This window comes from Hemitrygon akajei, chromosome 31, assembly GCF_048418815.1.
Source record: "Hemitrygon akajei chromosome 31, sHemAka1.3, whole genome shotgun sequence".
Taxonomy (NCBI): Eukaryota; Metazoa; Chordata; class Chondrichthyes; order Myliobatiformes; family Dasyatidae; genus Hemitrygon; species Hemitrygon akajei.
In genome coordinates, this window is record NC_133154.1 from 9,009,982 (window position 1) to 9,037,146 (window position 27,165).

The following is a 27,165-nucleotide window of genomic DNA, read 5'->3' on the forward strand; positions in this document are numbered from 1 at the left end:
GACCTCACCTCAAGCCCTGATTAGGCCTTCAACTGCTGGCCCCCTGCCCCATAAATCCCTGACCCTGAATCCCAAACTAGGCTTCATTTTCCTTTGGGTAACTCTTAAACTGTGGCTCATCGAGGTCAAAGTCAACTTGTCCATCTTGGAACTAAGCCCTTTGGTCCCACGGAATGAACAGTGGGGAGAAACTCTCTGCATCATCCGCTTCCTAACAAGGAAATGATTCAGCAAGGGCAGAAAGTAAAAGCACAGCCAGCTAGGTCTTCCTTCAACTAGTCCCGTGATACGAGATACGATAACCTCTGGTTCAATATTCAAAGTTCAAAGTACATTTATTATCAAAGTATGTATACATTATACAACCGTGAGATTCATCTACTTACAGGCAGCCACAAAACAAAGAAATCCCAAAGGAATCCATTAAAAAAGACCATCAAACACCCAGTGTGCAGAGAGAGAAAAAAAACAAATTGTGCAAACAATAAAAGTAAGCAAATAGCATTCGGAATTGAAGTTCACAAAGGGAGTTTGTCCACAGGCTCTTAAGTCAGTGCAGAGCTGAGTAAACGTTGTGATGGAGTGAGCTGACCCAGCCCACCCCTCACCTTGATCCCTGACACCCTGACCTTTTCAATCTGGCCCAGCATCTAAATCGTCATCCAAACATTGGGTTCACTCCCTTCGATACGTTCTTGGGCCAGGACCCTGCCGCCTCGATTCAGCCCATATCTGACCTTTCCATTTCAGTGTGTATCCGACCTTTCCAATTCGGTCTGTATCCAACCTTTCAATTCGGCCTGTATCAGGCCTTTCCAGTTTGGTCTGACTCTTAAATCGTCGTCCTAACTTCAGGTTCTATGACCTTCATTGCATAGAACCAATCAATGATAATTAGCGTACTGGGTTATGCAGGAAATTGGTGCTGCAACTGTACAGGGTACTGGTGAGGCCGCATCTGGAGTACTGCGTCCAGTTCTGGTCTCCTTACTTGAGGAAGGATATACTGACTTTGGAGGTGGTGCAGAGGAGGTTCACCAGGTTGATTCCAGAGATGAGGGAGTTAAACTATGAAGAGAGATTGAGTTGCCTGGTACTGTACTCGCTGGAATTCAGAAGAATGAGAGGAGATTTTATAGAAGCATATAAAGTTATGGAAAGGAAAGATAGATAGGGGCAGGAAAGTTGTTTAAACTGGTAAGTGAGACTAGAACTAAGTGACATAGTCTCAAGATTTGGGGGAGTAGATTTTGGACAGAGATGAAGAGAAACTGCTTTTCCCAGAGAGTGGTGAAACTGTGGAATTCTCTGCCCAATAAAGCAGTGGAGGCTACCTTATATATATTTAAGACAAGGTTGAATAGATTTTTATTGAATTATTGAATGGCGGAGCAGGGTCAATGGGCCAGATGGCCTACTCCTGCTCTTATTTCTTATGTTCTTATGAGGCCAAGATTTTTTATTGATAAATGACAGTGAAGGCTCAATAGGCAGACTAGCCTATTCTGGGATGTGATGTTATCATGCAAACAGGACATTTGGATCCGCTGCTTCATGTTGAGGTTTGTGTTATGCAATCATCCCTACACTTCACCTCACCCTGTCTTCCTGTTTTGAAATTTCCAGTGCTGAAGTTGCTGAAGATGGCCACTGGGATGAGAGCCCTCCTGGACACCGTAGTGCAGGCTCTACCTCAGGTAAACTTCGGCCTAGGTACCTTCTCTTCTTAAATACATAACATCACGAACAATGCATTCCACAAGCAGTGGGTTACCATAGGTATTTTTTAAGAAGTTTGATCCAGAGTTTCCACTAACTGAGAGCCTTGAAGACATATTTATCACGTTCCATTCTTAACATTCTATATATCTCCTTTTGACTTGGGAGGCCATTCAGCCCATTGAGTCGATGCAATCTCATTCCCCCTCTAATTTCCCTGAAACTTATTCTGCTGACTTCACCATCAGTGTAACCACCCAGTGACGCAAGGGACAATTCAGAGTCACCAGTTAGCCTACCATGTCGCATTTTATAGGGTGGCACAGCAGCAGAGCAGGTAGCAGAGTGCTGTTGCAACACCGGCCCCACCGGTTCAACACTGGCATTGTCTGTAAGCGTTTGTATGTTCTCCCCGTGACCACAAGGGTTTCCTCCGAGTGCTCTGGTTTCCTCCCACATTCCAAAGACATACCATTTGGTCACATGGATGTAATTGGGTAGCCCATCTCGTTGGGCCAGAAGGATCTGTTTCCATGCAATAGCTCCAAATAGATAGATAGATCGATAGATAGACAGATAGATAAAACATCTTGACACACAGGAGGAAAATGCAACAGATGGAGAAAGCCATGTTGTCACAGGGATGTGAATGTTGCAGCAAGGATTAAAGACAACATCTGGGTGAGGATGACTGTGGAGGTGTGTAGTCAAACCCAGACAGCAGAGACCACCAAAGTGAGACCGCTTACTAGAGACGAGATAGGCGGGTGGTGATTGGGACAATGCACGCTCAAGCGGTCACTTGGGACAAGTGAGGCTCCTGTAGCGAGAGTTTTCTAGAAACCATCGCATCCCTTTACACAGTAGGGGGTGCCGGAGACAAACAAAGTAGGAATAACAGAAGGATATGAAATGCACATCCCTTTCTCCTATGGTCCACTCTCTTCTCCAGCCTTGACCTTTTCCACCGACCTGGCTTCACCTACCACCTTCCAGCCAGCCTCCTTCCCCTCCCCACCTTCACCGTTTTCCCCCCTTCCTACTCAGAAGCGTGTCAGCCCGAAACATCAGCGTTCATTTGCCTGACCTGCTGAGTTCCTCCAGCATTCGCGTCTGTTGCTTTGGATTTCCCTCATCTGCAAAATCTCTTCTGTTCATGAATTAACATTCTTCACCTTTCTCTTCCAGGTGGGAAACCTTGGGCTTCTCTTCATGCTTCTTTTCTTCATCTACGCCGCTCTAGGAGTGGAGCTGTTTGGTAAATTAGGTAGGTTACCGCGAGTGAATCTGCAGATGCTGGAAATAAATAAAAACACAAAATGCTGGCAGAACTCAGCAGGCCAGACGGCATCTGTGGGAGGAGGTAGTGACAACGTTTCGGGCCAAAACCCTTCATCAGGAGCCATCATCATCAGGCTCCTGATGAAGGGTTTCGGCCCGAAACGTCGTCACTACCTCCTCCCATAGATGCTGTCTGGCCTTCTGAGTTCTGCCAGCATTTTGTGTTTTTAATTAGGTAGGTTATCAATCCGGTACAGTGGATGCGGTCACCTTGTGGTCACCACAGCAGTTGCAAGTTCAAGCCCCACAGCTGGCAAATTGAACATCTGACTTTGTGCCTCAGTTCATTTAGAGACACTATGAGATACAGAGTCATACAGCCAGGAACCAGGCCCTTCGGCCCATGCTGTCCATGCTGGCCATCAACCACTCATTCATGCTAGATGAGGTAGACAGATACTTTCCTCAAAGTAGAAATGTCAAATAATAGCAGGCAGAGCTTTAAGGTGAGAGAGGGCATGTTCGAAGGAGATGCCCGTGATGGGTACCTGGAATGATCTACCAAGAGATGGTGGAAAAAGATACAATAGTGGTGTTTCAGAGGGTTTTAGATTGATACATGAAGATACAAGTAATGCAAAGATACGCATGCAGAGGGATAGTTAAATTGGGCAACATGTTGAGCACAGACTTAGTGGGCTGAAAGTTCAGACCGTGTGCTTGGAAGCAGGTACAGAGGAGTAAGTTTTTTACTCAGAGAGTGGTGAGTGCGTGGAATGGGCTGCCAGCAGAGGTGGTGGAGGCGGATAAGATAGGGTCTTTTAAGAGACTCCTGGATAGGTACATGGAACTTAGAAAAATGGGTATGGGTAACCCTAGGTAATTCCTAAAGTAGGTACATGTTCGCCACAGCATTGTGTGCCGGGGGAGCTGTAGGTTTTCTATGTTTCTAAATTCTAAAATAAATTTTATTATCAAAGTACATGTATGTCAGAAATATACAACCTAGAGATTCATTTTCCTGTGGGCATACTCAGCAAATCTACAGAATAGTAACTATAACAAGATCAATGAAAGATCAACCAGAGTGCAGAAGATTAAAAAAACAGTGTAAATGCAAACATAAATAAATAACAATAAATAATGAGACCATGAGATAATGAAATAAAAAAAGTCCTTGAAGTGAGATCATTGGTTGAGGGGTAGTATCCCCTTTTGTTCAAGAGTCTGATGGTTGAGGGGTAGTAGCTGTTCTTGACCCTGGTGGTGTGAATCCTGAAGCTCTTGTATCTTCTACCTGATGACAGCAGTGAGAAAAGAGCATGGCCTGGGTGGTGGGGATCTCTGATGATGGATGCTGACTTCCCACAACAGCATTTCATGTAGATGTGCTCAATGGTTGGGAGGGCTTTACCTGTGATGTACTGGGCCAAATCCACTACCTTTTGTAGGATTTTCTGTTCAAAGGCATTGGTGTCTCCGTATCTTTCGCCCAGGTTTGTGCCCTGGACAGGTCTGCCCACTGCCGCTCTCCATTGTCCTTCGAAACAGATCATTATCATCAAATCGGAGGTTTGTTGGGTGGCGTAGCTCAAGGGGCCGGAAGGGCCTATTATCTCAATAAGTAAACAAATAAAATAAAAATCATGGTGAACCTCTTCTGTACACTTCCCAAAACCTTTTTGTAATAGGCAACCAGAATGGCAGGCTGTGTAATGGGGCAATCGGAAGTGTATGTGTTTGCACCTATAATATTGTATGAGGACACTCTGCCCGCAACTGTGTTAACCCTAAAGGCTGATTTATACTTGAGCGTCACACCTACGCCGTAGGTACCGTGTACCCTACTCTGTACCTATGCCATACCCTACGCCGTAGGGTGACGTGCAACTCCCCAAAAAAACTCACTCACGCGTTGTGGCGACGCAGACCGCAACAACTGTGATTGGTCTGCTTGGTAGCATCACATTTCCTCCTACGCATTTCCGGTTGTTTCTTCTCTGCCGTGTCTGTACACCGATGCGAAAAAGACGAACCAAATCATCAAATCTACCTGCCGACATGCGAAAATGTTTGAAATGCATTTTCTTGTCCATGTCTTTTATGAAGAAACTCAACGTAGTGGCATAGAAATCCCACCACCAACTAGCGTTTTGGCACACACCAACGCATGCTCGCTATGGCGTAGAGCGACGCAGAAGTGAAAATCAGGTTTACGGCATAGGCTGCGGCATAGCCCGTACGCACAAGTATAAATCAACCTTAACCCTGCATTTCGAGGAAGGTTTCAGCATAACTGCTCTATCTGCCTGCTCCTGTGGGCTGGAGAAAAAGCAGATGAAGTCACTCTCCTCATCATTGATATGTTCCCACAATTTAGGGACTCACTTTCAAGGACTGTTCATCTCATGTTCTCAAGATTTATTGCTTATTTATTTATTATCATCTCTTCTTTTTGTACTTGCACAGTTTGTTGGCTTCTGCACTCTGGCTGAACACCCTAGTCGGGTGGTCTTTCACTGATTCTGTTATTATTCTACAGATTCATTGAGTAAGACAATGAATCTCGGGGTTGTAGTTTATATTTTTTATATTTATTTAGAAACAGCGTGGAATAGGCCCTTCCGGCCCTTCGAGGTTCTCCAGCCAGCGATCCCCCAATTGCTTTTTTAATCTGAGCCTAATCGCAGGATGATTTACAATGGCCGATTAACCTGCCAACTGGTAGGTCTTCGGACTGTGGGAGGAAACCAGAGCACTCGGAGAAAACGCAGACTGTCACGGGGAGATTGTACCAACTCCGTACGGGCAGCAATGGGCATTGAACCCAGGTCGCTGGTACTGTAAAGAGTTGTGCTAATCATTACACTACCGTGGAAGGTTATGGGGTAGTGTGGGTGTAGTACTTTTTTTAAAGGGTTATTTGGGTCAGCACAACATGGAGGGCTGAAGGGCCTGTACTGTGCTGTAGTGTTCTATGGTTCTATGGACCCACGGTATATAGTGACATATATGTACTCTGATAATAAAATTGACTTTGAACTTTGAATGCTTGAAAGAAAATGAATCTCAGGGTAGTATATGGTGACATATATATACTTTGATAATAAATTTACTTTGAATTGACTTTGAACTATTCATTGCCCAGATTGAGCCTCCTCCAGGTAATGGCCACCATCTAAATCAGACTTCTTTTTTCCTCCCAAGTTTGCGATGAGGACCATCCGTGTGAAGGAATGAGCCGCCACGCCACCTTCGAGAATTTCGGGATGGCATTCCTGACGTTGTTCCAGGTGTCAACTGGAGATAACTGGAATGGGATAATGAAGGTAGGAGGCCTTGGGTTCAGTTTCCATTCTTCGACCGGGTGAGAAAGCCTCCTGCTGGGTATGAGCTGGTGGAATTTCACAAAGAGCCGGGCAGCTCCTGAAAGGGAGGGGTGGTGGTGGTGGTGGTGGTGGTGGTGGTGGTGTGTGTGTGTGTGTGTGTGTGTGTGTGTGTGTGTGTGTGTGTGTGTGTGTGTGTGTGTGTGTGTGTGTGTGTGTGTGTGTGTGTGTGTGTGTGTGTCTGTGTGTATGTGTTTATACCTATGCCCCTCTGCTTGTGTGAGTCTGCGTGAGTTTGCCTCTGTCAATGTATCTCTCCCTCTTTATCTGTTTGCATGTGTGTATGAATTTGAACTGTTGTTTTGGTATTTTCTTTGTGTGCTTGTGTATGTCTTTCTGCTCTTCCATATGGTGTGTGTCTGTAGTGTAAGTATTTGTGTGTATATGTGGTGGTGTACCAATCTGTCCTCGTTTGAATGTCTGTCTCTATATACGTCTGTGCTTGTGTGCCTGTGAAGAAGTGAGGGTTAATGTCAGGTAGGGAGTGAGTGAATGAGTGAGAGAGACAGAGAGATGGGAGTTCGGGGAGCTGGGTTAAGCACAATAGGCAGCGATTCAAACAGAGAGAGGAGAAATGGGCTAAAAATTCTATATCTGAATGCACAAAGTGTCAGAAATAAGGCGGATGAGCTTGAAGCCCAGGTGCGAATGGGTAACTATGATGTGGTTGGGATAACGGAGACATGGCTGCAGGGAGATCAGACCTGGGAAATGAATGTACAAGGGTATACATGCTATCGTAGGGACAGAAATGTGGGCAGAGGGGGTGGGGTGGCCCTGTTGGTGAGGAATGAGATTCAGTCCTTTGCAAGGGGGGACATAGGGTCAGGAGAAGTAGAGTCTGTGTGGATAGAACTGAGGAACAGTAAGGGCAAAAGGACCCAAATGGGTGTTGTCTACAGGCCACCAAACAGTAGCATGGATATTGGGTGCAAGTTGAATAGGGAGTTAACATTGGCATGTGGCAAAGGTAATGTCGCAGTAGTTATGGAGGATTTCAACATGCAGGTGAACTGGGAGAATCAGGTTGGTGCTGGACCACAGGATAGGGAGTGCCTACGGGATGCATTCTTGGAACAACTTGTACGAGAGCCGACCAGGGGCAAGACTATTCTGGATTTAGTGTTATGTAATGAACAGGATTTGATAAGCGATCTCGCAGTAAAGGAGCCATTAGGAGGTAGTGATCACAATATGATAAGCTTTTATCTGCAATTTGAGAAGGATAAGGGCAGCTCGGAGGTGTCAGTGTTGCAGATGAACAGGGGAAACTATGGAGCCATGAGGGAGGAGCTGGCCAAAGTTGACTGGACGGATAGCCTAGCAGAAAAGACAGTGGAACAGCAATGGCAGGTATTCTTGGGAATAATGCACAAGGTGCAAAATCAGTCTATTGACAGTGTGTGAGAGAGAGAAGGACAGACAGGGAGGCAATGAGAAAGAGACAGAGAGAGAGACAGAGACAGACAGAGAGTTAGAGATGGAGAAAAAGGGAGAGAGAGAAATAAAGACAGACAAAGAGATAGTAACAGAGAGAGAGACAGAGAGAGGAGAGTAAGAGAGAAACAGACAGACAGGACCTCTGTGTGTGTGTGTATATATATACACACACACACACATGCACATATCTGCAGGCAGGTGTGAAAGTCAGTTCCCAAGTGTAACTAATATTACTGTGCAGGAATTCCCACCGCCAGCTTGTGCACTGCAAGTTCCCGTAACGATGATGAGACAAAGACTGTGGCTCTGGTGATGCTGGCTGGGAGCAGAGCTCTATGCGAGATGGTACTTTGTGTCCCACTAAGTCAGGGCCTCGATGCACCACTTTGGCACTGTGGCAGTTTCAATGAGGGTAGTGCTGTAATAGCAGAACCGTGCTGCATCCCCGGAGGTGAGGCCTGAGCTCATGGTCTTCACACTCAGAGATGAAAGGAAGTGGAGGACTAATCCAGGGATGACAAACCAAAAGAGAGGAGTCTGGAACGAAACATTGTAAAATCCTATCCGATGAGTCATTATTATGGAGTCAGCTCTGTACAACCAGATGGCCAGACCTTGGCCAGCGTAACCAAGCCTACTTACTTTCACCTGGCATCACCCATCACCTTCCAGCTAACCTCCTTCCCCTCCCACAACCTTTTTATTCTGACATCCCCCCGCTTCCTTTCCAGTCCTGAAGAAGGGTCTCAGCCCAAAATGTCGACTGTTTATTCATTTCCATAGACACTGCCCGACTTGCTGAGTTCCTCCTGCTTTTTATGTGTATTGCATTGTGTTTCCAGCATCTGCAGACTTTCTCGTATTTATGATTCACTTTTACAAAGTTTGCTTTTTGAGATCTACATGAAGCCCCAGACCAAAAGACCTAAACTTGAACAACAATTTATATTAGATGATGAAAGAGCCATTGTCATAATCTAGAGCAGAAAGCCAAGCAGAGGTCAGTGTCGGATGGAGAGTTCCTGCATTCTGAAGTCAGGAAAGAGGCACAAAACCTGTTGCTTCACAGTCATTTTATTAATTGTTAATAGACTAAAGGAAGTTTAAAAATGGACAGTGATAGAGGTCCAGAAAGTGAAGAGTGAAACAGTCAAAGAGGAATAAAGGAAGATACGATGCTGCCTCATGGTCAGCTCTTTTTATACACATAGATAAGAAACACTCCATTCACATTTACAGATAAGAGTCAGCCCATCAGAAAGCTTCTCTTCAAATAATGCAGCACCATAGAGGAATCATACAAATGTAACCACTTGGGGACATTTTTTTTTTTACTGCCTGTTACGCCGTTGGCGTTTAGAGTTGCAGTGAAAGTCCTCCATCTCTGGCGGTGTTCAGGGCTTCCTTCACCTTGTCAGTAGCTTCCTCTCGGTTTTCACCATTGTCAGCCATGCAAGCCCCAGGTGGAGACTCAGGAATACCGACGCACTCAGATGTAGAAGGATTCTTCATTGCTGTCTCCATGACGATTTGGGTTTACCAGTCATGGTTGTTAGCCCTGAGCTGAACCCCTGAACTTGGAGGATCAGTAGACCACTCTTCATCTGGCCTCTACTCTTTGACCTGTTTGGTATGGGTGACCCAACCAAGAGACAAACCATATAACCTTGACTCCAGCCAACATAGCTCACCAGGTCATTAAGGCACGTAAGCCTCCAAACCACGACAAGGTTGTAGTCCTCCCAGAGAAGGGCACATTCAAAGCAGCTGGATATACATACTGTGACTACTAGGAAAGGTACTAAACAGTTATGCATATATAAATTCAAGCAAACAATTGATTGTTAAACTTAAGAAAAACAATTAAGCAATCTAACCCACACAGTCAACATGTGAGACAAAAACTACCAACTTAGCATACTCAAACTCCAGGTTAGTTTTGAGTTACCACGTCTCGTCAACGATCCCATCTCAGGGTCAAGGGTACTGTATGCTCAGGTGTACCATCTTGTGCACTGTAAGGGCACAAGAAATAAAAGGAGAATTGAGCTGATTGAAGCCTCAAGCCAACTTTGCTGTTCAATAAGATGATGCTGATGTGACCTTTCACCACTATCCTCCCTGCTCCCCATAACCCATCCCTAAATTTCCAAGGCCTTTCTCATGCCTTCAACATATTCAGTGATTCAATCTCCGTAGTAAAGATTCATGATCTTTTGAGAGATAGGATCACATCTATCTTAAAGATAAAGATAAAAATTAGCTTTATTTGTCACTTCAGAGGTACACCTGTTCACCTGCACGTTAATGCAAATACCTAATCAGCCAATCATGTTGCAGCAACTCAATGCACAAAAGCATGCAGACATGGTCAAGAGGTTCAGTTGTTCAGACCAAACATCAGAATGGGGAAGAAATGTGATCTAAGTGACTTTGACCGTAGAATGATTATTGGCACCAGATGGGGTGGTTTGAGTATCTGAAGAACTGCTGATCTCCTGGGATTTTCATGCACAACAGTCTTTAGAGTTTACAGAGAATGGTGCAAAAAGAAAAACCCAAAAGAAAGCATCCAGTAAGCTAAATTGCCTTGTTAATGAGAGAGGTCAGAGGGGAACAGCCAGACTGGTTCAAGCTGACAGGAAGGTGACAGTAACTCTGATAACCACGCGTTACAACTGTGATGTGCAGGAGAGCATCTCTGAATGCATAAGGTGTTGAACCTTGAAGTGGATGGGCTACAGCAGCAGGGGATCACTGATTGTATATTTCTCACATCTTTGCATTTAAAATGTTTCAGATGTTTCTGGGTTGATGCAAAGTTATTCTTTCCCATACCAGGACTTCTTCCATCCTTCACCCCTTCTGTGCTCAGAGCTCATCCAATTCAAGTCTTACAAAATCCCTAAATTTATGTCACCTGCAGATCTGCCTGAAACTGCCTTGGCCCTAGGCTTGGAATGCCTTCCTTAAGCCTCCACAGCTCTCTTCTGGAAGGCTAGTTGCATCTGCCGTACTTTTCTCTCAGTCCTGATGAAGGGTCTCGGCCCGAAACATCGACTGGGTATTCTCACCCATAGATGTTGCCTGACCTGCTGAGCTCCTCCAGCACATTGTGGGCATTGCCCTTTCCTCTTTTTCCACCTTCTGGGAAAAGAGACTGGAGTTTCAAAAGCCCAGATGTCCGGAGATAAGAACTGCTTCTTGCCCGCGGCTATCAGGCTCCTGGAACAACCACCTCTTCCACAGCCCCTTCACAGTGGTGCTGCCATATTTTTGCACTCCTAACTCTACCTCTCTCGATAATTCAGCAGCTAAAACATAGAACAGTACAACACAAGCTCAGGTCATTCCGCCCACAGTGCTGTACTAGATGAAGTAGCTAATAATTAAATTCTGAACTAAACTGATGCCTTCTGTCTCCCACAGGTCCATATCCCTCCATTCTCTGCATATTCATGTGCCTGTCTAAGAGCCTGATAAATGTTTTGGTTCAATATGCCACAACCACCGCCTCCCCGGCCAGCGCATTCCAAGCACCCACCACTCTCCAGCGGAAAAAGATCACCCCATGCATCTCCTTTGATTTTACCCTCTCTTACCTTAAATGCATGGCTTCTAGTATTAGACATTACAACCCCTGGAAAATAAGTTGCTGGCTATGTATTCTGTCTATGCCTGTCATAATCTTAGAAATTAATCTTGCAATTAGTCTAAGTAATAATTTTATAATTGGTTATAACTAATTAAAAGCTCATAAAAATTAATGCATTTTTGGATGCTTAAGATTTTACTGCAAATGGCACTATCCTGCTGTTTTGTATGCTGCTCAGTGTCCACTTTATTAAGTACCTCCTGTTTATCCTTTATTAGATAACTCCTGGATCTAATAAAGTTGCCACTGAGTGTACGTTCATGGTCTTCTGCTGCTGTAGCCCATCCACTTCACGGTTTGACATATTGTGCATTCAGAGAAGTTCTTCCACACCCCACCATTGTAACCTGTGGTTATTTCAGTTACTGTTGCCTTCCCGTCAGCTTGAACCAGTCTGGCCATTCTCCTCTGACCTCTCTCATTAGCAAGGCATTTTCACCCCCAGAACTGCCGCTCACTGAATGTTTTTTTTTTGGGAGGGGATTTGCACCATTCTCTGCAAACTCTAGAAACTGTTGTGCATGAAAATCCCAGGAGAACAGCAGTCTCTGAGATACTGAAACCATCCCCAATCAATCATTCCATGGTCAAAGTGGTTTAGGTCACATTCCTTCCCCTTTGTGGTGTTTGTTGTGAATAACAACTGAACCTCTTGACCATATCTGCATGCTTTCATGCATTATGTGCTGCCATGTGATTGGCTGATTAGACACTTGCACTAATGAGCAGGTGTACAGGGGTACCTAATAAAGTGGCTACTGAGTGTACATAGTATTTTCAGTTATTATTGTTTTCTCTGTGAGCTTCTTGTGAACAAGGTATTTTATTCCATCTTCATGTTGTGACCATCTAAACTCTGTAAAACATACCTTTTTGACTAAGCATTTATTTACCCGCACCAGAATCCCCTCATAAGGTTCATTCTAAGTGTTTGCTATAAGCACAAGTGTGGAGTGCACTGGGCTACTATATAAGTGGAGGTTGGGTTGTTGTTGTTGCCAGGACACGCTCCGCGATTGCTCCAGCGATGACCGGACCTGCCTCAGCAACCTCCAGTTCATCTCGCCGCTCTACTTTGTGAGCTTCGTGCTGACGGCCCAGTTTGTGCTGATCAACGTGGTGGTCGCCGTCCTCATGAAGCACCTGGACGACAGCAACAAGGAGGCGCTGGAGGATGCGGAGCTGGACGCGGAGATCGAGATGGAGCTCGCCCAGGGTCTGTGCGGGCCGCCGGCGAGCCCTTCCGCCTCCGGGACTGTCCCCGCGCCGGACAGCAGCCACAAGAGGAAAGGCGAGAGGCAGGATCCAGGAAAACACATCTCGCCCGCGCAGGTAAACCCAACATTATCCTATCCACCCTTAATTATGGTGTGCTTATTTATAACCCACCTCCTCCCCCCAACCCCCCTCCCACCCATAACACTTCTCACTCTCTCTGCTGCCATAGAATCATCTGGGCACTGCAGGATCGCAAGAAGCAATTTCTCCCACCAAGTCCGTGTCAGTTCCCTGTAGAGCAATCCCATTTTCCCATAGACTTCTAATTTCTGTTCCCCTATTCGGTTGTCTCAGGCACTGAGTTTCAGTCAGAGCCAACACCATGTAAAAATGTTTGTATTTTATGTCCCCAGTGGCTTCTGCCCGTCACTCTGAATGTGTTCTTGGGTTTCGAATCATTCACTAGTATTAAAGTTATAGAGCACTACAGCGTAGAAACAGGTCCTTCAGCCCATCCAGTCCATGCTGAACTGTTACTCTGCCTATCCCATCATAGCCCTCCATACCCCTCCCATCTGTGTATGTATCCAAATTTCTCTTAAGTTTTGAAATCCCCCACTTCTCCTGGCAGCACATTCCACTCTCATTCCCTCTCAGACTGAAGAAGTTCTCCCTCGCGTTCCTCATAAATATTTCACCTTTCACCCTTAACATATGACCTTCGAGTTCAAGTCTCACCCATCTTCAGTGGAACAAGCCTGCTTGCATTTATTCTATCTATACCCCTCATAATTTTGTATACCTCTATCAAATCTCCCCTCATTCTCCTACACTCCAGAGAATGAAGTCATAACCTATTCAACCTTTCCCTATTGTTCAGGGTCTCTAGTTCCAGTAACAGCCTTGTAAATTTCTCTGCACACTTTCAATCTTATTGATATCTTTTCTACAGGTAGGTGACCAGAACTGCACCCATACTCAAAATTAGCCCTCACCAACATCTTATACAACTTCAATGAAACATCCCAACTCCTGTACTTAGTATTTAGATTTATGAAGGCCAATGCTCCTGAAGTTCTGCTTACATCCCTATCTCATCAGAACAGGCTCTTCATCCCATCTCAACCAGTTAGGGGTTGCCTTCTCCTGCTACAGTCATTTATCCCGACCTTCTCCTGCTACAGTAATTTATCCCGGCCTTCTCCTGCTACAGTCGTTTATCCCGGCCTTCTCCTCCTACATTTGTTTATCCCGGCCTTCTCCTGCTACAATCGTTTATCCTGGACAGTTGGCAATTTTGCCTCCATTCCCCTCCCACTAAAGTCCCTAAGCCAGAATCCTCAATCTCCCTCACTCACCCCCTGATGCACCATCAATAACTCACTCTGAGACGTAAAAGCGAGGTATTGGCTTTTATTGACTGGAGGAAGGAACAAGCAGTGAGTGACCACCATACTACATCCTGGAGACTGAGAGGCCGGGCTCAGACCTCCATCACCTTTATACAGGGGTCTGTGGGAGGAGCCACAGGAGCAGTCATCAGGGGCGTGTCCAGACAGGTGTATGTAGTTCACCACACCCCCAAAGCTTCAAGCGCAAGCCAGCTCCTTGTGGAGAGTGGCAGCTTTGTGGCCCAGTCAGCACTGGAGCAGTTGGCCCAAGGTGAGAGTCTTAGCCAGGGTAGAGGTGGGAGGCCTGACTGAGAGGACAGATATAAAACAAAGTTTGTGATGAGGAGAGCAGTCCAAGAGAGTGGAAGTTACATTACGTTCGAAGAGAGCTCTTATCAGGGACTCCATGCAACAATACCATTCTAAGGTGAGCTCCATGTCTCAAAGGAGATACAGTATATTGCTCAATAAAGTTTATAGAGTTAAAGAAAGAAAGTTTAGCCTTATTTGTCACATTTGTACATCGAAACGTACAGTGAAATGCATCATTTGCGTCAATGATCAACACAGTCAGAGGATGTGCTGTGTCGACGTGCTTCTGGCGCCAGAATTTACTAGCTCCAACTCTGGCCCATACATCTTTGGGATGTGGGGGGGATTAAAATGGAGCAGCTGAGGGGAACCCACGCAGTCACAGGGAGACGGTCCAAACTCCCTTCAGGCAGCTGTGGGAATTGAACACCTATAGCAGGCTCTGGGATAGGACTGCACTAACCGCTACGCTACCACGCCTCTCCACAAGAGCAGGTTACATTCCACCAGCAGAGCAACAGAGCAGCTTAAGAGAGAAGGAGGCAGATTCCAGAACAAGGAAAGATAATCTTAAAATGGGAACTGAACCGTTCAGAACTGATGTCAGGAAAAGATTCGTCACACAAAGCCTAGTGGATTTCTGGAAGCTTGCTCCCATGAGGGCTATTGAGATGGCTGGGGTCAGAAAGATGAAGCTAAGATTGTATTGCTGGAGAGTGGAGCAGGGAAATTAAGGGTTATAGACCCAAGTCGAGGAGGTGGAATTAAGGTAAAGATCAGACTGCGATCCAGTACAAGCTCAGGCACTGGCAGGCCTTCACTATCCCCTAGTCCTGATCTAATTTTGATGAACTCCAGTCATTCCGCTCTGCGATCTCCGAGCGTGGGTGGAGAAGACGTAACTGGACATGAAGGCAGCATGCGGCCTACAGGCTTCATGAGGCCTGGGTTGGAGAATCAATGGAAAATCAGAAAGGGGAAAATTCTCCATTTGGAAGACAAAGAGATAAAGTGATCAAGAAGGGATAGGCATACTTGCCCTTCATTGATCGGAGCAATGACCATAGGAGTCAGGAAGTCATGATCCTGCTGTATAAGACTTTGGTTAGGCTGCACTTGGACTATCGTGTGTAAGCCTCTTTGCCCCTATTACACGAAGAACGTGGAGGCTTTCAAAAAGGTGCAGAAGAGGGTTCTAGGATACCGCTTGTATTAGATGATATAGGTTATAAGGAGAAGTTTGACAACCTTTGGTTGTTTTCTCTGGAGCGGCAGAGGCTGAGGGGAGATCTGATGGAGGTTCATTAAACCAGGAGAGGCCTTAGATAGGGTAGAGAGTCAGAATCCCAGGTAGAAATGTCAAATAGCAAAGAACACACATTTCAGCTGAGAAAGTTTAAATGAAATGTGCGGGGCAAGAATGTTTACACAAAATGGTAGGTGGCTGGAGCTGGCTGCCATGGGTAGTGGTAGAAGCAGATATGATAGTGGAGATTAAGAGGATTTCCCTTAGACTTGATAGGGAATGAAAGAGTATGGATCACGTACAGACAAAAGAGATATAGTTCAATTCGACATCACATTTGGCCCAGATATTGTGGACCAAAGGGCCAGTTTCTGTCCTGCACTCTGTTCTATGTTCTATGAAGGAAGAAATAAGCGCTATTGAAATGCATAGAAGTGTTCAGAACTATAAACTCTAGATAAAAGGATGGATCCGAGTCTTTTTGTAACACCGTAGGAGAATCTGTGGCTGGACAGTGTCTCCCTGATCATACGGGACACCTGCGAGAGTGAACTCTTGATGATCGACAGCCTCTCTGGATCCATCTTCCATCATTACTCATCATCTCCCACCTGCAGGAACTGCCAACACGACAAGCAAGAGGTGACCAATCTGCCTTCTGTATCCTCATGTCTTTGTTTCTTTGTGGTGCTCCTCCCCACCCCACCACCCCCACCTCCCACAGCAGTACTTAATGTAGTGCATTCATCACATACCCTGAAACATTCTCGAAAGGGCTGGAGGAACTCAGTGGGTCAGGCAGCAACGAGGAGACCTCAGCTGTCCATTTCCCTCCACAGATGCTGCCCGACCTGTTGAGTTCTTCCATCGCCTTTGTGTGTTGCTCCAGGTTCCAGCATCTGCAGCCTCTTGGGTCTTCGTTCTTAAAGGGGTTGGATGAGGTAAACGTGGAGTCCATGTTTCCCTGGTCTTGGACCGCGTGGTCACAGTCTCCAAGTAAGGATTTAGGATGCAGATTGGAAGAGTTTATTTCTCCCAAAGGCTATGACTCTTTAGGATTTTCCGCCCCAGAGGAAGCACAGTCACTGATTGACAGAATTTTAGATGTTAGTAGAATGAAAGGAAAAGTTCTAGCCCTGCTGAGATCAAAGATCAGCCGTGATGTTATTGAATGGTAGAGCAGGCTTGATGGGCTGAATGGCCTTCCCCTGCTCCTGTTTCTTAACGTCCCTCATAGCAGCAAGGGCCCGTCTTTAATCGGGTGCTTCTCTTCTCTAGACTGGCAGCAATAACGAGCTAAGTATTGATGATCTCCAGCAACTTGTTCAGATGCTCAGTAATGACTTCACACGCCATGGGCGGGCTGCTTGTGCGTCATTTCAGGCAGTAAGAATAGCGTCCTTTGTTCTACAGTCTCACAGTCGAAGCCCGCCACTTGGCTTCAGTCTGTACCAGCGATGAGATAATGTGCTGTACACAGATTGAGGTTAGAGGCTGTATGATAGTTAATTACAGAGCTGTGACCCACTCGTTCACATACTGCATCCTGCCATGTTTCTCTAAACTGTTTACAAAACTACACGCTGATGTGCCACAGAAAGAGGCCGTTTGGCCCATTTAATCTGTACCCGTCCAGAGGAAGACATTCTGATTAGTTGGACGTCTGACGGAAATCTAGAACATTCTCTCCTTGAGGTTGGTGGGGTGGAGGGAGGAGAGGACAGGGGAGGGAATTCCAGCCAGAAAACTTGAAATTGACAAACTGTTGGTAATTGTTTTACCTATTTCATTTGTACCAAGATACGGTGAAAAACCTCCGTACATGTATGCCATTCATTTCTAGGCAAGGGGAAAGCAAATATCTGGATAAAGATAATGATGAAAAGATAAAGATTGGCTTTATTTGTCACATGTACATCAAAATATGTAGTGAAATGCGCCGTTTGTGTCAAATCAGACCAGCAAGGTATGTGCTGGGCACATTCGCCTTGTTTCCAGTGCCAACATGGCATGCCCACAGTTTACTAATCCTAACCCGTGCACCTTGAAGTGTGGGAGGAAACCGGAGTAGCTGGCCAGAGACCGTGATGAGAAGCTGAGCCTAACGTGTCCAGAGAGAGACTTTTCATATGTCCTGTGTGATGGTTTGCATGGGAGTGGCACACAAAGCTTTCCACTGTATCTTGGCACATGTGACAATAAAGCAATTACATAAGTACACCAAGGTTGTAGATAAGAAACAAGAATGCAGAACATAATGATGCAGTTATAGCAAAAGCACCGTTGATGTGGGTTTAAGAAAAGTGGAACCTAGTTTAGAAGGTGGAGTTCAGACAAAGACCAGACCTCGATCTGATAGACTCAATGGGCTGAACAGCCTTTTGTTGTTCCCATATTTCTCTTCACCCTGCATTTTCCCCACAGTGTCTATCAATATTTAGTCATCAGATAGTTTCCACTGATCTGCTTCCACCACCATTTCAGGCAGTCTGTTCCAGATCGCGTGTGTGTGTTTTTTAAAAGAACAGTCTCATCTTTCTTCTGCTCCTTTTGCCTCAGTGAAGTTATTGGAATGCAGCTCCGAAAGATGACCAGCGCCCGGTCTCACTGAATCGACTGTTTCCTTCCAGGTTCACCTCGCAGAGACAGAGGCGTTCTCATTAATCTCAGACTTCCTCTCGGACAAATCGTCTTCTGTCGTCTTGGCTGACGACTTGAGTTCAGACGAGAGTGGGCCTCAACTGACGGCCAGAGAATATGAGGAGAAGGTGAGGGCAATGTGTCCAGAGAGACTTCTTAGTTGTCCCGTGTGATGGTCTAATCCTCTCTTGTGCTTGCTCTTGGTTTGATTTGACAAGGGCAATTATCTGATCTTGGCTCATCAGCAACTGCGTCCACCACTAACCAGGTCTCTAATCTCCTCACTCCTTCTCTATAATGTTCTTCAAGTGCTAATTTTTTTAAACCTGATTCTAGATCCCCGGTCTAGTGTATGGCTCAGTAATGGAACTAGCTTAATGCTAATTCTGCGTGTGGTTTAGGGCAGTTCCTTACACTGAGCACAAGGATATTGCGCCCCATTCTGATTCTGATCACCGCACTTCAGGAAAGGCAAGTGAATGAGGAGAGATCACATTGAGGAATACAAAACTCTTAGGGGGATAAATATAAAGAATGCACGCAGGCTTTTCCCCCTCAAATTGGGTGAGATTAGAGCTAGAGTCCATAGGATGAAAGGTAAAATATTTAAGTGGGATCTGGGGGGAAATATACTACATAGAACATAGAAATCTATAGCACATTACAGGCCCTTCGGCCCACAATGTTGTGCTGACCATGTAACCTACTCTAGAAACTGCCTAGAATTTCCCTAGCGCAAAGTCCTCTGTTTTTCTAAGCTCTATGTACCTATCTAAGAGGCTCATAGAAGAAACTTCTTCACTCAGAGGCTGTGGAAATGGTAGAGGAGAGTTCAATTGTAACATTTAAGAGAAGTTTGGATAGGTGCCTAGATGATCCAGGTGGAGGTTAATGGGACTAAGCAGAAGATCAGGTCAGCATTATCTGGATGGGCCAAAGGGCTGTAGTGCTTTATGACTTGAAAAGGTCTAAAACAGATTGGTGGGTGACTGCTTTTCACTGCAAGGCAGAAAGGCAGAGAACCAATCACCTTCTGAAAGCTCTAGGCTCTACCAATTCTGATACCTTGATGACCACAAGATCTAATCTCTGTTACAAAACCCCTGCTGCCAAGGCTCTACAGTTCTTGAGTTCCTTTCCAAAACCTCTCTATCCCCTTCTTCCATAAGACCATAAGATACAGGAGCAGGTGCAGGCCACTTGGCCCATTATATCTGCTCCGCCATTTCAGCATGCTGATCCATTTTCCTTCCCAGTCCCAATCTCCTGCCTTCTCTCCATATATCTTCATGCCCTGAGTAATCAAGAATCTATCAACCTCCACCTTAAATACATCCAATAACCTGGCCTCCACAACCTGTGCCAATGAATTCCACAGGTTTACTACTCTCCGGCTAATGAAATTCCTCCTCATCTCCATTCTAAATGGAAGTTCTTCTATTCTGAGGCTGTGTCTTCTGGTCCTAGACTCTCCCACCATAGGAAACATCCTCTTCACCTCCACTCTATTGAGGATTTTCAACATTTGACAGGTTTCAGTTAGATCCCCCATCATTCTTGTTAATTCCAGTGAGTACAGGCCGAGAGCCATCAAATACTCCTCATATGATAAGCCTTTCAATTCAGGAATCATTTTTGTGAACTTTCTTAAAACCCTCTCCAATGATGGCGTATCCTTCCTTAGATGAGGGACACAGTATTGAGGCTCACAATACTCCAAGTGAGGCCTCACCTGTGCCTTATAAAACCTCAACATTACATCCTTGCTTTTATATCCTAGTTCTCTCAAAATGGATGCTAATATCGCATTTGCCTTCCTCACCACCGGCTCAACCTGCAAATTAACCTTTAAGGAATCCTGCACTAGGACTCCCAAGTCCCTTTGCACCTCCAATTTTTGAATTTTCTCTCCATTTAGAAAATAGTCTTTATTACTTCTGCCAATGTGCAAGACCATATCCTGACTTTGTATTCTATCTGCCACTTCTTTGCCCACTTTACAGGGCCAGCGATCACAAATCACGGTTCAATTCCCACCACTGTCTGTAAGGAGCTTGTATGTTCTCTCTGCGACCGTGTGGGTTTCCTCCAGGTATTCCGGTTTCCAACCACATTCCAAAGGCGTAAGGATTAGAGCTACTAAATTGTGTATCCTGCAAGTGACTTACCTCCTGACACCCAAAGCCTTTCGACCACTCAGAAGCCACAGATCTGGAGCATGAGAATTATTTTGCCTTTCCTCACGCAGAAAGCGCAACAATTTCCAGGACAAGGGATATCAAGGGTATCAAGGGATATGATGAGAGGGCAGGTATGGGGTTGAATGGGATCTGAAATCAGGCATGATGAAATGGCGGAGCAGGCTCAATGGGCCGAATAGTCTAATTCTGCTCCTATGTCTTATGGACACAACATTCACTAGTACACATCCTTAACCATTCATTCTCTGCATGTCTATACATTTCAGCTGTAGTATACCCTGTCCTACAGATACACTGTAATAATCCAAATGACTCTAATAGATCTTCCAAATATACACCCACTCACCCACACCATGCTCTCTCCTCACTGCTATCATCAAGAAGAAGGTACAGGAGCATTAGGGCTCACACCACCAGGTTCAGGGACAGTTACTACCCCTCAACCATCAGGATCTTGAACCAAAGGGGATAACTTCACTCAACTTCACTTGCCCCATCAGTGAAATGTTCCCACAACCTGTGGAGTCACTTTCAAGGACTCTTCATGTCATGATCTCAGTATTTATCGTTTATTTATTTATTATTACAATTTCTTTCTTTTTTAAAGGTTGTTGTAATTTGCACACTGATTGAACACTCAAGTTGGTCTTTTATTGATTCGATTATGGTTATTATTCTATTATGAATATTATTTATGAATATTATTCTATTGAGTATGCCCACAAGAAAATGAATCTCAGGGTCGTATATGATGACATATATGGACTTGGATAATAAATTTACGTTGAACTTTGAACTTAATTCTTACATACTCTTGGTGTTGGTTAATTCATTACTGCAATTCATTACTTGTACAAGATTTTGGTGAGACCACGTTTGGAATATTGAGTTCAGTTTTGGAAAGATGCCATTGAACTGAAGAGAGCACAGAGGAGATTTATTGTATTTTTACTTTTTCTCAGCTCAAGCTGGTAAAACCTGAGCTACGGGCATAACCAAGGACACTTATTTCACAAATTCTATGAACCTTCAGACTATTCAAATGGTGTTTAGTATTGTGGCTTTCTGGATATTTGACTATTGGCCCTCCATACCTCTGCCACCCATGTACCTAACCAAACTTCTCTTAAGCGTCGAAATCATGCTCGCATGCACCACTTGTGCTGGCAGCTCGTTCCACACTCTCACCACCCTCTGAATGTAGAAGTTTCCCCTTATGTTCTCCTTAAGCTTTTCACCTTTCACCTTTAACCCACGTCTTGAATTTGTGGTCTTTTATTAAGTATTTTTTAATTTTTTTGTGTGTTAGCCACCTGTTCCTGCATTGCCACAAGGAACCCCTCTGTTTCTGGGAAGAGGTCTCCAACTCTGAGCCAGGCATTCAATACTTCCTTGTCAACATCTAGTATTATTATTATTCCTTTTGTATTTTCACAGTTTGTTGCCTTTTTCACACTGGTTGTACAGCCAATTCATCCAGTCTTTCATTGATTCTGTTATGGCAATTGGATGTATTGAGTGATGATTGCAGTAATGAAAGAACTGACACTAAGAGTATGTAAGAATTAAGTTCAAAGTAAATTTATTATCCAAGTCCATATATGTCATCATATACAACCCTGAGATTCATTTTCTTGTGGGCATACTCAATAAATCCATAATAGAATAATAACCATAATAGAATCAATGAAAGACCAACTTAAGCGTTCAATCAGCATGCAAAAGACAACAAACTGGGAAAAAAAGAAATTATAATAATAAATAAGCAATAACCATTGAGAACATGAGATGTAGAAAATTAATTTCAGGGTTACACATGGTGATATATATATAAATTTACTTTGAACCTTAAACATCCTCCACTCCCAAGGAAGACAAGGTACATGTAAACACTATTACCTGCTTGATCCAAATCACAGACTTTAAAAATTAATTTTATTTGTCACATGCACATAAAAGCAGGCTGGCTGGTGGCGTAGTGGCGTCAGCGCTGGACTTCGGGGCGAGAGGTCCCGAGTTCGAATCCAGCCGGCTCCCGTCAAGAGCTGGTGATCTCTTTAAAAAATACTCACCCAGCAGAAGGCAATGGCAAACCACTGCTGTAACTTGCCTAGTACGCAATTTCCCAATACGTCAGAGCGGCGTGGAAGGAAATTGTCCGCTACCTGGAAATAATTCCAGATGCAACATACTACTACATTAAAGCATACATCAATGGGCTGAATGGCCTAATAATGGTCTTGGGCTTTCAGGGGAGAAGGTGAGAGAATATGGTTGAGAGGGATAATGAATCCATCATGATGGAATGGTGGATTGAACTCGATAGGCCGAATAGCCTGATTCTGCTTCTATGTCTTTTGATAACACATAAAATGGATTGTTCATGTCAAATCAGATTAGCATAGATTATGCCACACAAGTGCCACCATGATTCCAGTGCCACACAATTTGATGCTAACCGTGCACCTTTGGCACATTGGAGGAAACTGGAGCTCCTGCCGGAAACCCACAAGGTCACGGGGAGAGCACATTAACTCCTTTCAGACGGCAGAGGGAATCGAACCTCGATCAGTGACCACTAATGCTGTAAAGTGATTGCACTGACTGTTACGCTACTGTTCTCCACCCCCCCCCAACTTAGAAATATATTCCTGTTCCTTCATTGTCAATCAGTGTGAATCATGGTACCCATCAAATCTTTGGGATCAGCTTTAATATAGAAACTGCAGTGGCCTGTTAAGGTGCCTCTCACCTTCCTGCTTGGGAAGAAAATTGGAACTGCCTTTCCAGCCATCTTGTGCATGTAAAAATAATTGATGTTCAACAATAAGATATAGGAGCAGAATTAGGCCATTTGGCCCATCGAGTCTGTTGTGCCATTTCATCATGGCTGATCCATTTCCCTTTCAGCCCAATCTCCTGCCATCTCCCCATATCCCTTCATGCCCTGACCAATCAAGAATCTATCAACTTCTGCTTTCTCCTGTAACCCTTCAAGAACCTATTAATCTCTGCCTTATATACCGTATACCAAATTACTTGGCCTCCACATCCATCTGTGGCAATGGATTCCACAGATTCACCATTGCCTGGCTAAAGAAATTCCTCCTCATCTCCGTTCTAAATGGAGATCCCTCTATTCTGAGGCTGTGCCCTCTGGTCCTAGACTCCTCCATCATAGGAAACATCCACTCTGTCAAGGCCTTTCAATATTCAAAAGCTTTCAGTGAGGTCACCCCTTGTCTGAATTCCAGTGAGTCCAGGACCAGAGCCATCAATCAGTCCTCGTATGTTAACCCTTTCATTCCTGGAATCATTCTCATGAACCTCCTTTGAATCCTCTTCAATGTCAGTATGTCCTTTCTTAGATAAAGGGCCCAAATCTGCTCACTATACTCCAAGTGAGGCCTCACCAGTGCTTTATAAAGCCTCAGCGTTACATCCTTGCTTTTATGTTCCAGTCCTCTCGAAATGAATGCTAATTGTTGAAGTGATCTTTAATGGGACAGTTTACAATCTTAAAAGTGCTGGAGTTTCTTTGCACCTTCAGTAGAGGAAAACACTAGAGTGTGTGCTTTACGTTAACAGGAAGGAACAGATAGTCACGACATTGCTGAGAATGACAGCTCAAATATGCTAACGGTGAAGGAAACAGCGATTTACAGAACAGCATCGCTGCCAAACAGCAGTTACACTTCACAAGCCGAGAATACAACTTTGGGCCAAGCCTTTACCACGACACAGTCAGGGCCCACAGAGCAGATCGCTGGTGAGCCATTATTCCAAACTTTTATATATATATATGTACAAACGTTGTACTTATTGTGTGCAATGTCCCTGGTCCTGTTCCTGTGCTATCTCTCTGTTCCACTTGACAACTGGAACTTAACAAGGGAAGTCTCGGTCTGAACTTCAATATTTGATCAGTGGTGTCCATGTCTTCAGCTGACAGACCCTGTATTTCTCTCTGAACATTATCTCCAACTTTCCCTCTCCACCTCTACGTTTCTTCTTTAGCACTTCCGTTTTAACCGAAGTTTGACTAATCCTGATCAATGTGTGGTTCAGTGTTGGAATACGTTTAAGGCCATTCCCAGGTCAGTTTCTTACGTTGGGCTCAGGAGCAACGTAAGCAAAAGTAACAAAACTGAGAGCCCTTGCTGCCCAGTTACACCCATGTGTCTAATGAATCTACTAGCCCGAACGGACTGTGGGAGCACCCGGAAGAAACAGGGAGAATGTACAAACTCCTTACGCTGAGCAGTGGGAATTGAACCCGGTTTGCTTGTGTGTAATTTTTAAAAAAATTTATTTTGAGATAATGTGCGGAATAGGTCCTTCCGGCCCTTCACGCCGCACCGCCCAGCAATCCCCAATTTAACCCTAGCCTAATCACAGGACAATTTACAGACGACCAATTTCCTTACCAACCAGTACACCTTTGGACTGTAGGAGGAAACCCACGTAGTCATGGGGAGAAAGTACAAACTCCGTACAGGCAGCAGTGGGAATTGAACCCGGGTGACCTGTACTGTAAAGCGTTGTGCTACTGAAGACACTAACATTGTGTAGACACTAAAGGCTGATTTATACACTTCTACATAGTATAAATACTATGCCGTAGCCTTCGTAAGTGGCCTGCGCCGTTGTGAGCATTTATACCTGTGCATTGGTGTGTCTGTGTCGCTCTGCAATTCACCGCCAACACACTAGTTGGCGGTGGGGTTCCTAATGGCAACTGAGCGCACCACGTTGGAGTTGGAGCTAATAACTGTTGAACAAGAGTTACTTTTATTGAAATTACTGCAGCGCAGAAAAGAGGGAAGACGTCGGAGGAGATGGTGTGTACGACCATCGAACGGATTGAGGCAGAAGGAGGGTGAATTTTCTGTGCTTGTCCGGCCACTGAGAGACATGGATTTGACGATTTGGTTCATCGTCTCCAACCATTTATTTTGCGCCGGTGTACATACGATATGCCTATAGACAGGAGGAAATGCAATGCCACCGAGCAGACCAATCACAGTTGTTGCGGTCTGCGTTGCCGCGATGCGCAGTTACATTTTTGGAGAGGTGCACGTCAGGGTAGGGCATAGGGTACAGCATAGGTTACACGGCTACGCCATACCTACAGCGTTCATTTGACGCAGAAGTATAAATCAGCGTTAACAAACATAGACACTGACATTGAATTCAGCCAATGGACAGGCAGGGGTGTTCAGAAATCTTTGACCAAATATCCTTTCTTTATCAATGCACGTCAAAATCTGGAGAGGCATAGAAAGAACTGTAAAACCCGAGCCTTTAAGAACTTAACTGTGCACAAATCTATTGTGTTTGGCTGTGCATTAAATTTGCTTTCCGATTCTGATTACTGTAACATGGAAGCCAGTTTGCGGGTTTGGTTTGTGAGACAGAAAACAGTGACTATGAATAAGAATATTAATCATTTATTTGCAAACAGTGAAAAATTAGACCAAACGTTTAAGTCCCCGCAAGAGACACAAACTACAGAACTAAATATTCAATGAACAGATATTTATTTAAGAATGCGCATGGAGCATACCTTCCCAGTGGTTCTGCGCGGCATGCCCCAGGGACAAAGGAAAAGAGAGAGCGAACCTCTCGTACGTGTTACTCTTACAAACCCCCCCCCCCCCACCCCAGGCGCATTCTCCCCATTTTCACATGGGTTTTCTCCAAGTGCTGTCACATTCCAAAGAAGTACGAGTAAGGGTTAATGAGTTGTGGGCTGCCCAGCACAATCCTCGCTGATTGGATTTGACACAGACGACACATTTCACTGTGACAAATAAAGCAAAATCTTTTCATCATTTAGAATTCTCCAACCCTGCCAGCTCTCTTCTCGATCCTCTGCTGTGCTAATGCCCCTTAACTTGGCAATAGACGCTGAAGAAAGAGAGAGAAATTGAGCACCATTGTTTGAGTTAAAAGATTCGTATCCCAGGCCGTAATTGATTTTTCCATTTAGGCGGCGTGGCCTCTGCTGTCCAGCATTTATTTCCCGTTCCTCATTGTCCTTGATCCAAAGAAGCAGTTAAGTTTGAAACCCAATTGGTGAGCCAGGAGTTACATAAAAAGTGGAGCCAAGCTGTAAAGATAAGCGCAAGAGATTCTGAGGATGCTGGGAATCCAGAATTCTTTCTTCTTACGCCCATGACGCTGCTGGCATTTCGGGCAGCAATGAAGGTCTGCCATCTCTGGCAGTGCTCACTGCTTCCTCTACCATGTCAGAAGCTTCCTCTTGGTTTTCACTCCTGTCAGTCATGCGAGTCCTAGGGGGAGACTCTGGAATACTGTCACTTATGGATGTACAGGAACTCTTTACTGCTGTTTCCATAACAGTTTTGTTTAACCAGTCAGGGTTGTTAGCCCTGAGCTGAATCCCCGAACCTGGAGGACTGGTGGACCACTCTTACTCTGGCCTCTGCCCTTTAATCATTTTGATATGGGTGACCCCACCAAGAGTCAAAGCATAAAGCCCTGACTCCAGCCAACATGGCTGGGTCATTGAGGCACGCAAGCCTCCAAACCACGACAGAGTTGTGGTCCTCTTGGAGGGAAATCCGGAACCAGACACACAAAATGCTGGAGGGACTCAGCAGATCAGGCAGCATCTGTGGAGAGGAATACAGATTCAAAAGCTTCAAAGTTC

At 44.9% G+C, this 27,165-nt stretch overlaps 1 protein-coding gene across 2 annotated transcripts in view; it reads left to right on the forward strand.

Moving 5' to 3' along the window:
* LOC140719391 (voltage-dependent T-type calcium channel subunit alpha-1I-like) overlaps positions 1-27,165 on the forward strand; it is a 542,293-nt gene that overhangs the window by 502,832 nt on the left and 12,296 nt on the right. For both annotated transcript variants that reach the window (XM_073034006.1, XM_073034007.1), the window contains exons 27-33: positions 1,627-1,697; positions 2,908-2,986; positions 6,208-6,329; positions 12,484-12,813; positions 16,144-16,290; positions 18,279-18,416; positions 24,078-24,258. In XM_073034006.1, the coding sequence (XP_072890107.1) occupies positions 1,627-1,697; positions 2,908-2,986; positions 6,208-6,329; positions 12,484-12,813; positions 16,144-16,290; positions 18,279-18,416; positions 24,078-24,258 (1,068 nt within the window). The remainder of the gene's footprint in view (positions 1-1,626; positions 1,698-2,907; positions 2,987-6,207; positions 6,330-12,483; positions 12,814-16,143; positions 16,291-18,278; positions 18,417-24,077; positions 24,259-27,165) is intronic.